This window comes from Onychostruthus taczanowskii, unplaced genomic scaffold, assembly GCF_017590055.1.
Source record: "Onychostruthus taczanowskii isolate IOZ18803 unplaced genomic scaffold, ASM1759005v1 scaffold1, whole genome shotgun sequence".
NCBI classification, from domain to species: Eukaryota; Metazoa; Chordata; class Aves; order Passeriformes; family Passeridae; genus Onychostruthus; species Onychostruthus taczanowskii.
In genome coordinates, this window is record NW_024496525.1 from 29,462,323 (window position 1) to 29,478,652 (window position 16,330).

Below are 16,330 nucleotides of genomic sequence, written 5' to 3' on the forward strand. Positions count from 1 at the left end.
TTTTTTTTTTTTTTTTTTTTTAATCATATGGTAAAAATAGTTCTTCATAAATGAATGGCAAATCTTGATTCCCTTTGATGTCAAGTGAGTGCTGCCATCAGCTGCAGTAGAATAATGTTTTGGGTCTTTAATTAGACAAGAGAGTTGGGAACAACATGTCAGTCTTCAAGGAACACTTATCTGAGCTGTCTACAGCGTGACTGGCTGCTCCTCTCCAAGCTGTGATGGGAGCTCAGTAAGTTAATGCAAAAGCCTCACAATTGCTGCTTGCTTGATCCATGCAGCTTTGAGCTAGGAAACAGCCCAATGTTTTGCCAACACGGCACTCTATTTCAGTTGCACATATTGCGTGGTTGCAGTTATACTTAGATTACCACTTGTGGTTATATTCTCTTAAAATAATATACTCTAATTCAGACATTTAATGCAGCTCCACTTAATATAACCATTTAATTTTTGTATTTCACTTGGTGAATTAAACTCCAAAGTTATCTAGGGAGCTGAGAACCCATGCTGCTCATTTCTACATGTCCTCATTGATGATGTTACCCCATCATACCACCTTTCACTAGCTCTGCTTCTGGCCTGTCCTGCTACTCCTCTGCTCATGCTGGGAAATAAGAGTGGTCAGTTTTCCTTCCTGTAGCCTGGAAACTCAGATTTTCTTCTGTAAAGTGGCAGTTACAGTGTCAAAACTGTTTAGAATGAAAAGAGATATGATCTCAAGCCTTCTGTTGGTATAAAAATCTAACTGCTGGGATTTGTATGGAAAACGAACTGTAGATCCTCCAGCTATGATTTTGGATAAAAATGCCCAGGCTGAGGCTTCTGGACAAGTGCAGTTAATGTAAGTTAAGTCAGATCAGGGAAGGTTAGAGCATTCTGCTGCACTAGGAAGTTTTGGACATAGGGAGCACAACTTTGTGAGGAAGAGGAGCTGTTGGGGTAAAAATATAATATTAATGTCAGGAATGTTTAAGTTAGTAATAGCTGGAGATTGCTTAGTAAAAGAGAAAAAAGGGGGAAGTGAATCACCTCCAGTAACTTTGTTTTCTGCTTCCTCATGTAGGTACTTGCTTTGGGTCTCAGTTGTGAGAAGATTAATCAGGAGCAAAACCCCTGACTCTTCAAATGAAGTTGCTTTTGCGTAGACCACTGTGCCTAGACCTGTCTATGTGGGGAAATTTGGGGTTAAAAATCTGAGTTCTGTGTAAAGCTTGATCCTGAAGTGGAAGACAGTGCTGGTCTGGAATGCCAAAATGTGCTTTTAGATTCAGATCTGGACAGTTTGGTAGGTTTTGGCAGGCTGAAGCTTATGCTAGAAGGATAAACTTCCAGCTCGTTTTCTTCCCTTGAAGTTCACTTTGAAGTATTTGTACTCAAGAATTCTTAGCTTTCAGAATGAGATTATTCAACCCATTAAAATCAAGACTATTCTTGTGTGGTTTACTGGAACAGTCTATATACATGGACTCTTCCACATGATAATTTGGGTAGTAAACCACAGGTGTAAGTTTGTACAAAAAAAGAAAAAGCTCCACTGATTAAAGCACAACTCAGGCAGCTTCAAAAGTGAAAGTTATTCTCAACCAGCAATAATAATTGTGAATAGATCTACTCATTTCCAGCCATGCTGGAAAGATGGGGTGACATTTTTAAACTCTCCCAAACCTAGGAAAATCCCTCCTCACTGTGTATTTTGAGTCAACTGACACATGTTAAAACAGCTGATTGTTTTCAAGAAGATATATAATTTTTAGATAGGAAATAATCCCTGATTTATGATGGGATTATTTAGGATACAATAGTAGATGCATAACAGCGAGTCCTTATTAAAATACAAGTTATTAGATGGAAAGGTAAGAATTTTAGAAGGAAAGAAATTACCTTCTGACACGTAATATGGTGAGTGAACATGTAATATGTCACCTGAATATGCTGAGTGGCAAAAAACTTACAGTCACTTTTATTGAAGAAGAAAAAATAAAGAAAAAGAGAAAAGACCCCAGCTGGGAAAATGTTAAACCATCTGCTTTAATATCCATCTTGAGTCAAGCAAGTTCTGGAAAGATAGCTAACTTTAAGCAATGGCACAATGAAACTTACGCTCGTGAATGGCACAATAGGGAAATTTTCCCAAATCTTAGATTGTAACCATTGAATGGGTACTAATAGCTGTAACACTGAGAGCAGATTTCCCAGGATTCCCAAGATGGCTTTGATTTCTGCATGATTTGATACATTACCAGTTTGAGGTAAACCCTGTTGCTTTATCTTGATTTTGGTTCTATATGAACAAGTGTCTAAGAAGCAAAGGCAAAGCAATGAGTGAAACGGCAGAAAGAATAAGAGGATGTAATGTATCAAATCCTGCATCTCTAATAACAGGATGAGAGTTTCAATTTCTGTTTTGTACTAATCTAAGGTACCTCATGAGATTTTTCTTTGCTTGTTTTGGTTTTTTGGTTTTTTTTTTTTTTTTTCCATATCTCATGAAACAGATGTTCTTTCTCTGGAAACCTTCCCCTTACCATTATTTTCCAGTGTTATCTCATAATGAGATGCTTGGATTCTCATTCCTTATGCTGTGTTGTGTTTTTTGTTCTAGAAATCGGAGATTTTCATGAGGAGAGCTTCATGTTGTTCTTACCATTGTAAATTTGATAATGGTACTTTAATCAGAGTTAAAAGAGGGAAAAGATAAAAAGTCAAAACATGGAGTCAAAACGAAGTCAGTCATTTAGCATTTTCCCTTGTCTTCAATCCAACCAACCAACTCCATAAATTAGCTGCATTTTTTTCTGCTTTTCATATAACAGTTAATTAGAAAAGTTCATTGCACAATTTTTTGATGCTACTAAATCACTATATTTTGATTAATAATTTATTCCCATGGGGATAGTTGGTTCCCATGGTTCTTTAGTTTTATATATATGTAAAACTAAGAAAATAATTCAATGGAAAAAAGTACAGCCAGGAGAAAGGACAGGACTTATTTGCAAATAAAAAGTATTCTGGCAGTGCTATGTCTCAGCAATCTGGTAGTGCTATGTCTTAGAAAACACAAATCCTCTATTCCATGGAGTTCCGGAAACTCTGACAGCTCCAAGGAGTATGGAATTACAGGGCAGGCTCAAAGGTCCTGTAGATTATTCCACCTTTAGCATAAGAGGTAGCCTATTTCTTTTAACAATCTCTAATGTTCTGCTCCTGTGATAATCAGAGGTATGCAAGTCATTATCCACTTTGCTTCATTAAAATATTTCCTTAACAACAAGGACAGTAAATACAATACTAAATTTTTAAACTGGTGAAAGAAAAGCTCTCAAGGGGAGCTACTTTCAAGGTTAATAAAAACAGGTCTTTCAACTTTTCAAAGTACTATTTTCACTGATTAGCTCTGTTTACATTCATAAAAAGTATAAAATAGATGAAACATATATTTGCACAGAAATTTGTGCCCACAAACATTATCTCAGCCTGCAGCTGTTGGTCAGGGTTAAACTGTAGTGCTGGCTGGAGAAGCTCCAAGTGAGCACATTCCCACTGGATTTCAGACAAAGCTGAGATGCCACATGATAAGGGCCTATGGGAGGAAGGTGTGCTGGCAAACAAGCAGGTGTTCATTGTACCTGTCTGATCTTCTGCCAGCTCATCTGCCTGGCAGATGGGCTGATGACAAAGGAGTGCTGGCATGCAAAGCTGGGGGTGCTCAGTTGCCTGGAGGCCAGATTATTTCTAGAGCCTTCCACCTTCATGTGACCCACAAAGAGGGGGCTCCCTGGACCTTCCCTCCCTAAGAGTTGATGTCTATGGGTCTGCCTCATCAGTGGAGCATTACAGCAACCCCACATCTCCATCTCACTGTCAAACTGCTTCAGCAGCCCTTTCCACATCTGCCTGCCACGCCAGGGCTCTGGCTTTAGATGGTTCTGCCATGTTCTTTGAAACCAGAGCAACCCTTTTTTTCTGAACCAGGGAAATTCTCTCTGAATGGACTGATTACATTCCTTCCCACTGCTCCTGAAGTGAGTGAAAAAAAAAATTTATTAATGATTTTAAGAGTGAAATTAGCAGTGAAAAGAATGAATCAAAGGCAAAATAGATGCCCCATGCCATATATATACTGAAAAACACCCATATCAAAGGTTCTAATTTCTGGCTAGTGAAACAGTCATTTTAATGCAGCTGTGAAATCCTAAGTAGAACTAGTTGCATTTTGTGGGTAAAAAACCTGTCTTGGAAGAAAGAATGTGTAAGAAGTAACCTGGTCTGGGTTTTGGATCTCTGTTTTGCACATGGCTTTTACAAAGGTTATACCACTCAAGAGAGTCAAGGCAAGACTGAGCTTGCCTACTGCTGGTCAGCTCTGGCTCCTGTTCTTAGTCAGAGTAGGCACCACCAGGATGAAATTAAAATCTGACCTATTTCAGAAGCCTGCTTTTAGAGTTGACGCAAATCTGGAAGTATCCATTTCCGTTACTTACAAAGGGAATCTAGTAAAGTGTCTCAGACGCAGACAATCACATCTCATCAGATAACTCCCCCTCTTCCTGACTCAGTCCTGTGTGTATGACATGAGGTAAGAGTATTTCCTTTCTTGTTTGCTTAGACAGCGTGGGGGCCCACAAAAATGAACCACTAAATGCTTCTAAATTGTTTATCAGATCTGCTTCATGTCTGTGATGTGTCACATTCTAAAAAAAACCAAAACACTTCATAGGATCAGGAGTTTGGGAGAACTGGAGATAATTTAAAAAATGTATTCTGAACAGAATTTAAAAATGATGTTTTCTTCTTTTACCCTGTGGGGTTTTGTCTAGGGAAAGGTCAATAACAGTTAACTCTACAAGGTGTTTTCTGTGAAAGAGATAAAGATCAGGAGAGGGTCTCTGGGAAAGGCCAAGGGAGGACCTGTACACCCAGTCATGCCATGCCAGGTTGGGCGACTGATGACAGGCAGCCAAAGGCCTGAAGCAGCTTTGTGACCTTGCTTTCCTGGAAGCATTTTCCCAACACTGTGAGTCTGCTGTGGATCTCTGCAAAGAGATGGGCTCTTTGGCTCAAGGAAAGCAGCCATCCACACGCCTGTTTTTTTTCTGATTTTTGGATGCAGCTGATCATCACAGAGATGAATGTCATCAGCCAGGCAAGAGGCAAGGCTCTGGGAGACACCTTTGTGACCTGTACCTCACACCCCTGGGAGCAGCAAGGTGGGAACAGAGATCTCTGGGGATGTTCACAGCTGGCAGAGATGCCAGCAGGTCCTCAGTGCTACTGCATTACTATTCAATGGAGCTGGACTGCATTGACAGCTTGATTTTGAAATTTCCCAAGAATTTTGTCTCCAGCAGCTCTTGATGATCCATGTCTGGTAGTCTCGATTACCCAGGACTTTTCATTCCAGCAGGTCTTTGCTGGACATGACTCTGGAATGGGTCTGCATGTTGCCCAAAGTAGACCTTCTGCAAGAAAGGCACCCAAACCCCAGCTCAGGAGGAATAGCTTTGAGATGACAGTTTTGACATTGAATCTGACCCCTCAATAACATTTTTTCAAGCTGTAGTTGTTGGGAAATGAGGTAAATGCATTTTACAAGTGTTTTCTAGATTAATAAAAGATTTTTAATGAAGCAGTAATTGGATTTCTATGTTAATCAAGTTTTGATTATGTGTTACATGCTCAGGGTCACCGTTTCAAAAGGTTAATGCCAAAACTATCTTTCTTGTCTGCAGTTTTTGTGTCTAACCTTGCTCTTTCTCTGTCTGATTAGGAGGGGGATGGGATCAAATTACAAAGTCAAGATCCGGAGTCTGAGAATCCAACTACAGACTTGAAATTATAAATTTTATTGGGGAAAAAGATTACATGCTGCAGCTCAGACTCAGAGTCAAGCTCGCAAATCCCACTTTTCTTGTGCTCTTTATTCAGGAGTTTCATTTATACTTAAAGAAATTTGCTTATGCAAATGTGTATCCAAGTTCTGCAATAGGCATTTTCCTGTAAATTCAGGCTCACACAGACTTTGTTCAGCTTATCATTTTTTTTTTTTTTAATTTTTACCAAGGTCTGTCAGGATTTTTTCATTGCAGCACATCCACTAAATTTCTCCATTACTTTCAAAGAAATTACTTATATTTGAAACTTTGGAGTATGAACAGTTTGCCTGTCAAATTGCATGCAGATCTCTCTTTCCTGTAGATATATATACAAATATACAAACATATTTAGAAAGATAGCTTTTGAAGGAGTTTTTTTTTTTTTTTTTGCAAGTATTAAACCATTTGAATTTTCTTTGCAGTACTTGCTTTCAAAATAAACAACCTGAAGCTGGGTTTGGATTATGAGAAGGAAGGCCTGTACATATGTTTCAGAACAAATGTGTGGGTGATCCAAATCTGGAGCTCAGATAGTTTCCAAATGACTGATGGACACACAAAACAAGTAACAGAGTCCTTTTCTTAGGTTCCAGGCATTCTGACAGAATTTAAACCGGAGAAGAGGGACCCTTTATCAGAAAAATTAGAGTGTCATTTGGAAGGGAGGTGGGGAAAGGAAGAGATGTTTAGCAGTTGAAGTGCCAAGTGCTGTGGGATAGATTCTTAGCATGAAACCTATTTGTGGCACTTGTAGAGTTCATACAGCTGCTTTAAAACAGATACATCACTGGATATTGGAAGGTAGCTTTTCTTTACTTTGGACAGGAGTCCCTCTTTCATAATTCACAAAATTAAAAATACAAACCAGATAAGATATATCATATGGTAAATGTGTCTAAATTGTACTGGCCTTATTCATAAGAGGTAGAAAAGAGTAACCCCTCTTTAAAATAAAACTGCACTGAATAATGACCTGACAGTCTTTCACTGCAGAAGGGTGACTTCTGTAACAAATATCAGAAGCCCACAGACACATCTATCCAACAAGAGCATTCAGTATTAACTGTAATATGAGGTGATTAAGATACAAAAATTCAGTTACATGTTGACATGCAAAAAACCCTTAGAGGACCATCTGTCAGCACTGAGTTGTCTTAAGTGAATGCCATTATTGTCAGTGAAACGTGACAAGATTTTTAAAATGTACTCATAATAAAGACATACAAGTTTTCCTTTATTTAAAGGTGCTATCCATAACCTAAGGCTCTGAATGGATTGAATAGAAATACCACAAATAAAATTACAGCTTTTGGAAATAGACACTAAAGGTGTCTTGATTATTTTAAATGAAGTTTCTTCAGCGGACATTTTCATTCCCCCAGTGTACTGAAAAATACCAAGGGCAAATGAAAATGAGCTATGAGAATCCAGACCTGTGACCAGGAGTGTGTTAATGTGCAGGGCACTAAGCAAGGGTACAGAGCAGCTCATGGAGAAGGAAGAATGTGGACTTACAAGCCAGGATGTGCACTGCCACTGCTTGGTGCAAGGGCTGAGCAGAGACTGTAGGGCTGAGCCAGCTCTCTGAGGACTGATTTAATACTTGTGCTAACTTGGTTTGGAACTGGAATCTTCCAAATATGTTTCTGTCTTCTATGAATGAGATGACCATTTTTGCCTATGAGACACTTCTGAGGTTGAATACCTGACTATGTGAGAAATGAATGCAGTGCACAGCAAAACAGCAGGAGCCTTGTGCCCAAATTCAAAGGTGACTAAAGTAGAGGGAAAGAATGGAAGCAGCAGAAGTTGTTACTATGATCTTTGCTTTCTTCCAAGTTGGCTCCTAGTGCCTCTGTTAGGCTCTCTTTGAAGTGGAAACTAATTGTTTTCAGCTCTGGCAGGTAAACTCTTAGTAGCAGTGGCTTAAATGCAAACCTTTAGGCTCAGTAAGTGATCCTACAAAAGTTTGAATAAGGACTGTGTCTGTTCGATTTGTTTTTCTGTATTGCTAGAAAATGAAAGCTTGGAGAGCTGGAAAATATGGATCCAAGAGAAGAAAACCAGCATGAGATTCTAGAAGGAATACATGCTTTCTGGCTCATTCTCTAGAGGCAGGAAGGACATGTTTATTTTCCTACCATAATGAAGGACTCCATTCATGTTCATGCCCTGCTTTATATTTTCTGCATTGTTCAAATGTTGCCTAGTTCTTGGAGCACATCTGAAATGAATCAGATGGTTAAACTGGGAGAGAAGGCAGGAAACTTCTGGTGTGACAAACTTCAGACAGCATTTGTGCAAGAGAGCAGAATCAGAATGACCCTGACCCTTCCTAGGGATTAAGGGATCTTCACTGCTTTCTGTCCAGACTCTGCTGTTCCCATGAGTCTGGAAGAAGGTTCACCCCTGTAAGAGCTGCTATTTCCTGGCTTCCCAGAGGCTGATAAGTTTGCATAAAATGTTTGGGTAGCAGAAATCATGAGTTGCAGTCTAAAGTTGCAGGGTTCGAAAGGGTAAGAAAACCAGCAGCAAAGGCTGACTGCAACAAATATGATGTAACACAGGCCACTGAGTGGGGGGGCTTTGCCTCAAACAGAAAGTTATTTGAAGTTGTTGAGCAGTTGTTGTCTGCTTTTTAATGTCTGTCAGAATCCTACCTGTCTGCATTGCATCTCACTAGGGAATCCAGACTACCGAGAGGTGATAAGAAAGGGGAAAAAAATAGTAAGGTATTGAAAAATTGAGGAAGCAAAATTAGAGGTAGACTTCAATTTGTGATTAGAAAGCTAAAGAGAGCTCTCCTGGTGATTAAGCAGGCTGCCTTCAGTTGCAGTAGCTCTCCTTACAGCTCTGAGTGGCCAGCTTCTAGATTGCTTTGGTTTGTAGTCACGGATAAGCACTCCCTCTGGAAATTACTGAGAGCAGCCTGCCACATCGGCTCACAAGCTTATAAAGTTATATTTTAATTGTGTTATTAAACCTTTCTCACTTTTGTTTTTGTCTGTTTATTTCCCCGATTCATCTGGATCAAGCTGTGCTGGAACAGAAGTGTGGCTCCTCCTGAATTGTGCAGTTTATGTGTAATAGGAATGTAATGAGAATGGGTGAAGCCCACTGGCCAGAAGCAATCTGAAATTGATCTTATTCTTTCTATTAAAGGACTGAGGTTGTAAGTGTGGTAGGGGAATACTGGAGAAATGTGCTTTAGAAGTAGGGATAGAATTTTGTACCTATTTTATTTGGTATAAAACATCCAGACATAGGTTAACAGACAGAGGTTATAATCTCTGTTCTCATTTCCTTCCTTTCCCAATCCTTTTCTCTCTTTCCTCTGATTTGAAATTCATCTTTGTCTTGCTCAAGGGACTAATTTAGGTGTGTTGGCTTAACACTTCCATCAGAAAGGTTATGCTAAGCAGCTGAAAAAAATCAAACATGCTCTTCTGGCTCGTGAACCAGTCAGACAGAATTACTACTGGGACTGGAGATTCTATGGCTTTTTTCCTTTATGAGCAGTGTATATTACATTATTTGAGCAAATTACTGAATTCTCCTTTTAACTACATCTGTTACAGTTGTGTTCTGATCCTCTTTTGTGACAGAAGTCATGCAAGACAGAAGCTCTTGTTGTGTCTCTAACTTGAATCCATAGGTGATTGCCTTTAAAACAGCGCCCATGCTTGCCAGATGTTACTCCTAAGAGCCCAGGAGGAAATGCTGCTCCTGCCTGGAGTGAGATGCAGCACTGCCCCTTCGGACACCTCCAGAGGCCATGGGTGCAGTCAGTTCTACTGCAGCCTCTGCTCCCTGGCATCTGGTTCCCCTCGCAGAGCCCCTCTATGGCATTGCTCAAGTGACCTGCCAGAGAGGTGAGCTCTGGGCACTTTTCTGGAGGGTTTTCTGGCAGTACAAAAGATCATTGGTTTGTTAACACAAGCAAACTATTACATTATATAAATTAACAATTTGATTTAATAAATTTATTAAATAATGCTCCTAAGCCAGGACACATCCAAATTCTCAGCTGTGCATATGTAATTCAGATCCTGAGGGAAACTATTACTACACATAAACTCATGTACAAGGTGTTGAACAGGAACAATGAGAGCTACTGGCTCGTACCTGAATGAACTTGTTTTGTCTGAATATTTCAAGATATTTTTAGTTTTCCTACCATAACAAATGATCCTCAGCTCTTTGATCAACTTGATATTACAGCAAAAGAAAAGAAAGAAAAAAAGAGAAAGGAGTTGCCATCTGTCATCTGTGGCTAATTATTTCAAGCCCTACCTTGTTTTATACACTGCAGCACACTATTTTGGGACTTGTTAACTGAGAAGTTTTCTACTCTGCAAGAGCATAAATGAGTTCACCTCTAGCAAGTTCCCCATGGCTCAGCATGTTGTGCCATCATTTCACACAACTTTCCTCCCAGCTGAATGTCATAATTTGTTACCTCAGTATTTTATCCTGCTCCGCTTTTCAGTGTAAAACTCTTTGTCACCTTTTTTTTTTTTTTTTTTTTTTTTTTTTTGTGGCTGTATGGGAAAGGAGAGGGAACAGGACTGCATTCCTCCAAACTCTTGTAACCAGCCCTGCACCTTGACACTGGTAAGGAAGCAGATTCACTACTCCAGACTTTCCCAAAAATTCCTCTTGTGCCTTGAGATGTGGATTACATAAACACAGGCCATCTTTGTTTTTGGTTTTGGGTTTTTTTTTTTTTCCTTCTGACACGTTATAACTGAACAACTTCAGCATTCTGGGTTAATCAAAACTTAGGTTTTTACTAGAAATCTCTTGTTGATACTGTTACTGCTTTCTCATTAGTTTTTAAAGGTTAAGGTGCATCAGGCTGGATAAAGTAGAACCTATCCTCATTTTGTAAATGCTGACACTTGTCATACTCACTATTTTTCATTTTACCAAACAAACATTTGGGTCTTTTATTAATTCCTTCAGCAAGGTGGTATTTTTCAATATAACTAGAAAGCAAGTTTCCAGATATTGTTTTACAGCCTAGATATGTTGAAACAGTGAGATTAAACCTGAGTTACTCACAGGAAAGAAACAAGCCAGCTTTCAGGAAATACAAAAATTTCTCTAAAAGTGTAGTCCTTGTGAGCTTTTCAAAAAGCACATAGGAAAATGAAAATTGTCTTTCAATGACTATTTACTTTTAATATTTTTATGAAATGGGTAAATGGGTTGAGCTAAAATCTTTGTGCATTTTAAGTTGTAGTACAGTTGGAGATAAACTATGATATTGTCCTTTACAAGAGTAAGCTTTTTTGTTTCATAGGTAACAACTAAAAGTAGACAATGGTGGTAGGAAAAAAAAAGTATTTTTACTGAACCTTACAGAAAGATGACTAAGTATCATCTCAAGACTCAGAAATTCCATGTGGACATCCATTTTAAAACAGAACGTGAGATCAAACTTAGTGATTACACAGTGGATCTGTGAATTTCTTCTGATTTTAAAGGACTTCCAAATATTCAACCAAGCTGGAATTAGGGTTGAACATTTTGTAAAACTGGATTATGTTTCACTTCATGGTCATCTCTTGATTTTAGCAAGAGCAAAGCTATTTTTGCATCAAAGTCTTCCAAACCCAGGTAAGAGTAGAGTGTACCTGCAGAATCCCAGGGGAATGAAAAGCAAGAATTCAAACCACTTTTCCAAGATTGCTGGGTTTTTCTTTGGCTCCACAGAGTGTAGACCATGTGAAAAAAAATCAAAAAGAATCTCACTTATGCCTTGCTTACACTATCAGCTCTCTTAAGATGAAATTTCCTCACACATTATTATCTTGTATTCAGAGAAAATCAATAGACTGCGGGAACCAATCTGAAGCTTAGTTTGTCTTTATTCTTTCAACCTAATAACTTTTAAACTTTGAAATATATTACAATATTTCGTAAGTCATTGAAAGGTATAGGATTAGTGAATGACATTTCTTCTACATATCTGCCACTTGAAATAAAGCAAAGAAAAAAGAACAGACAGTGAATTCAGGAGAAAAGTAGAAGAGAATTTAAGCAAAATATGGAAAACTGAGTCATTACTTAAACTTATACTACATGATGCATAGAAATGTAAACCAGAATCAGTCATAAGTCCCCCAGCCTTTCAGTGTTCTGTACCTATAGCATTGAAATATCATTAGCTCAGGAGACTCAAGATTAATGTAAACATGATAAAGGAAAGAAAGTATGTATACATACCAGCAATTAAGAAAGGTGGGTGAACTGCCCAGATAACTGTGGCACCAACAGTGAAATGTAATGCACCTGCATTGTCAAACTACTCCATCAGAAAAAAAAGATTAACTGGTAGTAGGCAGCTGTGGAATTTGCAGCCTCTTAAACAACTTTCAGGTTTTATGCATGTTAGTAACAATTATTCCAGGCTTGGCTGAGGTAAGCATCTAGAGCACTCGAACAAACAGGTCTGCTGCTACTCCCCTAGTCCAGAAAACACAGTGGAACTGAACAATGAGAGACCACGGACTAACATGAAGAAATGAAACATTTTTACGGACATCAGAAAGTTAGAAAGAAAGCATAACTTCACAAAACATCACTTATTAGTTACCTGTCCCAGAGAGTAGGTGAAGATTTTGCGAGCCTGCCCTGGAGAATTCTAGGTTGCCATAGGCAGGTTGGCACCCAGGAATTTCGTACCCTGTAGCATGAATAGAGGATAAACCATGGCTAGGTATGGCTCATAAGACATACGAGTGATAACCTAGCTAGTTTTCTTCGTATCAGAAGGCTATGGCATAATTTGGTACTAATTATTATTGCAATTATTGTTCAGGATATCTTACTTTAAAGCAGTATTAAAATTACAAAACAGAGCGATGCTACAGCACACACATTTAGTAACTTTCTTGGCTGAATTTTGTAGGGCGCAATAAGCATTTACAATTGACCTTTTGATGGCTCTAAATGGGTGCTACTCCATCTATTTTACTGCAGAAGCATTTGGTCTTAAGATTTGTGAATCAAGCCCTTATATTTTTGCATTCTAAAAGCATCAGCTTAAACAAATTTATGCTTCATTGAAAGAGGGTCATCAAAATTTCTTCTGAGCACCATAGTGAGAACATGTTTAACAGTGTTAATTGAATCTGGGCTGAGGTTCAAGTCCTGTATACCAGGTTCTGTGCTCATCTACCAGCAGCAGAACAATAGCTGCAAAATGTTTGCTGGGAAAGAAAAGCACAAAGAATCTGAACTAGCAATAGAAGCTATGAATACCACACAGCAAAAGCAGATCCTGAGCCCAGGAGAAGGACGAGGCAGGCAAATTAGCAATGAGAACTGTTGCCCAACATTAGCATCAAGCGATGCTGGTAAGATTCACAACAGTCTGTGCAGTCCTTAGTCAAGCAAATCCTCACTGAAGTCAAAGGTGGTTTTTCCTGAGTAAATTCTGAGTAAGGACTACAATATTTGGCCATGCAGAACACCTCATACAGTACTGCTTTATTCATTTGCAATATCAGAAATACAACTTAACATTCCTGGAAGAACAAACTCAGTAAAAATCAGATTTTCCTGATGCAAGCATATCTGTTGCAGTGCATTTAGAGGGGGGGGCACCCCGGGGATGTCCCTGGAGGGCCCCCTAGGCTGTGAGCTGGCTGGCAGCAGCAGGCAGGCAAGGAGACTCCACACGGCTTCTGATCAGATGAAGGTTTATTTGGGGTCCCAACCCCGGGTACAGCATAGTTACTGAGGGAAAAGGGGGGAAGGGGGAGGGAGGGGGAGCCTCGGGGAGGGAAGGGGCAAGAGGGGGGAAGAGGCTGAGAGAGAGGAAGGGCTAAGAGCCAGACTGATCCCCTAGCACAGCTTAAGAGGGGAATTGAAGTGGGCGCAGAATCAGACTTGGGCCAATGGGATTACAGGTACAGGATGGTTCAGGGCAGGACCACAGGCTTAGAATGTACCATACATTTCGAAGGGGTGAGACAGAGCATACCATTTAAATAAAATGGAATACAACACATATCTATATTTATGGACCAGAATCTTTACCTAAACTTTCCCTGTGGTCAGTGATCACTACATGTGCAAAAAATCCTACCCTCCAGTACTCACCATCAATTACCAGTGGTTACTGCAAAGTAGGGACCTTCTCGGCAACATGTGTAAAGATAAACACACCTTTACATACAAGACATATTTCAGGAGTGCTACAGAGAGCAGCAGAGAATCTTAGTGTTTGTGGGACAGGGTAATCCTGCTGAGGCTCTTGCCACTGCTCTAAGTCTGCCCTAGGTTTGACTTCATGTCAAGGACCACTGGCAGCAAGCTGGAGGTCTTTGAGACACCCTGAGGAAAAGTGTGAGTGAGTGCCAGCATGTTACTTTAGTCACGCCACTGAGTTGTACCTAAGGAAAAAACATTTAAGTATCTTTTAACTTCTTCCATACTTGTCTTGGATTTAGTATGGGAAGACACACAAGGAAGACAAACAAAATGTGAGGGCCCAATTATTAAGTGTTGTCATCACAATAATTTACAGCAATATCAACTTTGAAATCAAACTGGGGGTGAGAATAAATCTTTGCAATATAACACCTCTGTACTGTTGGTTCTGCAGTGAACTGTCAGTATTACTTTGGATTATACATTTTTAACAGCTTTTTTAATATTTTCAAACTGTAAATGTCATAATCAATAAGTGTGTAGATATTTAGTACGCACAGTTCTGTAGCACTTTACTGTGCATTTTCATTCTCAGCTATGGATATTAGGAAAGCAGTCAATTCTAGAAACACAGTTATGGAAAAGGTCTTTACCTAGCTCTCCATTTTGTATTCACATACTTTTAGGTACAAAATTGTAAACTACTCCTAAAAATCACCTGAGCAATATTAATATTGAAAAAAACCAAAAAACCCCAATCAAACAAAGCAGAAAATTTGGCCACAGGTTTTTCCAGAATGAGCAGAGGTTTTTCAAGTCAGTACATTTTGCATATTTCTCTGCACTTCACTAAGAAACCCTCTATAGGAATGTTCTAATGAAAAACAAAACTTGCAAATCCTGAGATAGCTTAAATGAAAACATTAGGCTTTTCAAGCCTGCAAAATTAATTAAATTTGGGCTCCTGGTGCAAAGAAGCCATTTGAGCAATGAGAAATCTCTGCTGCCTTCATATCCATTACAAATTCTCCTCCATGTAGTCTTAATCCAATATATTTCATATATTTTGCTGATATATAGCAAATGGTTTTGCTATAGGTAACCTTGACAAAAATTTTTTTTAAGGCTTGAGGTTGTGAGATGTTTTGACAGAGATGGGAGTGGTGTAAATTCCACTTTAGCTGTTTGCTCAGTGTTTTTTTTGACATCGTTTTTGTAGTAAGTCACATGTAATTGCTCCATAAATGAGCTAAGACAGAGAAAAGCTCTCTTCTCTAAATGCGGTGGATCTTTCAAAAGCTCCCCAAAGGGATTTAATAACATCCTGTCTCACATAATCAGTGTCAGTTGTAGTCAGTCTAATCCTATTCTCATATGCAAGGTCAAAAAATAATTAGTAATGGAAAGATTTGTTTGCCTGATATTAAACCACAAAAATTAATTTGGCAACTTCTACAGTTTACATGGGATATTGTTTTAGCACTGGCAAATAAGAAATCAGCAAAACAGACAAACATTTTTGTCTAAAGCAACTGCAAATTTTAAAGGAAACACAATGGGAAAAGCTCCCAGTTCTGTTACTGTGTTGTTTCCTTTCTGAAACAACTGTTGTAAGAAATATTTAAGTATTGCAAATAAGAAACCAGCCTATTTAAAAAAATATTGTATAGTCACTCCAGACAATTAGTAGTTTACTACAGGAAAAATATCAGTCTCAAACAACCTGATGATAGAGTTTTTCAGATTATCAATTTTTATAACTACTTTTAATTATGCCAAGGCATGATAAAGTAACTAATTTTTCTCTCTTTCTCCAGAGCTTCACTCATACTTCACTGATGTGATTGAGACCGACTCCAGTGTTAAGTGAGGTTGGAATCTGGACACACTGTTGTAATAGCCTGTGTTTCTTTGTCTTGTCTTAGAACATGCAGTAGTTACTTCAAATATTGTCTGTGGCTCATCTGGCAATAATCACAGAGTCTACTTGCAGACATACAGAGAATTAAAAAAAAAAAAAAGACATGGATTTCTCAGTGAAGCATGATCAACATTGTCTAGAGAACAGCTAAGGGTTCATCAGTTTTGGTGCCAGAAGGTCATTGATCTGCTGTGCCTGGAATAGACACATACAGACTGCTGTGCCTATTTAAGAAATAATTTGATAAGGAAAATAAATGCAATGCCTCTTATGCTCCCTCTCTCTATATTCTGTAGATGGTGAATAAATTGTTTTTCAGTTCTCTCTGAAACTGCAGCTGAAGAGATAATCTGTGAGAGAAGCCATT

The 16,330-nt window shown here is 38.8% G+C and overlaps 1 protein-coding gene across 1 annotated transcript in view; it reads right to left on the reverse strand.

The window, feature by feature from the left end:
- The window catches only part of BEGAIN (brain enriched guanylate kinase associated), a 154,707-nt gene that overhangs the window by 59,240 nt on the left and 79,137 nt on the right, over positions 1-16,330 (reverse strand). The window contains exon 3 of the mRNA XM_041399078.1: positions 12,481-12,570. Coding sequence (XP_041255012.1) covers positions 12,481-12,570 — 90 coding nt within the window. The remainder of the gene's footprint in view (positions 1-12,480; positions 12,571-16,330) is intronic.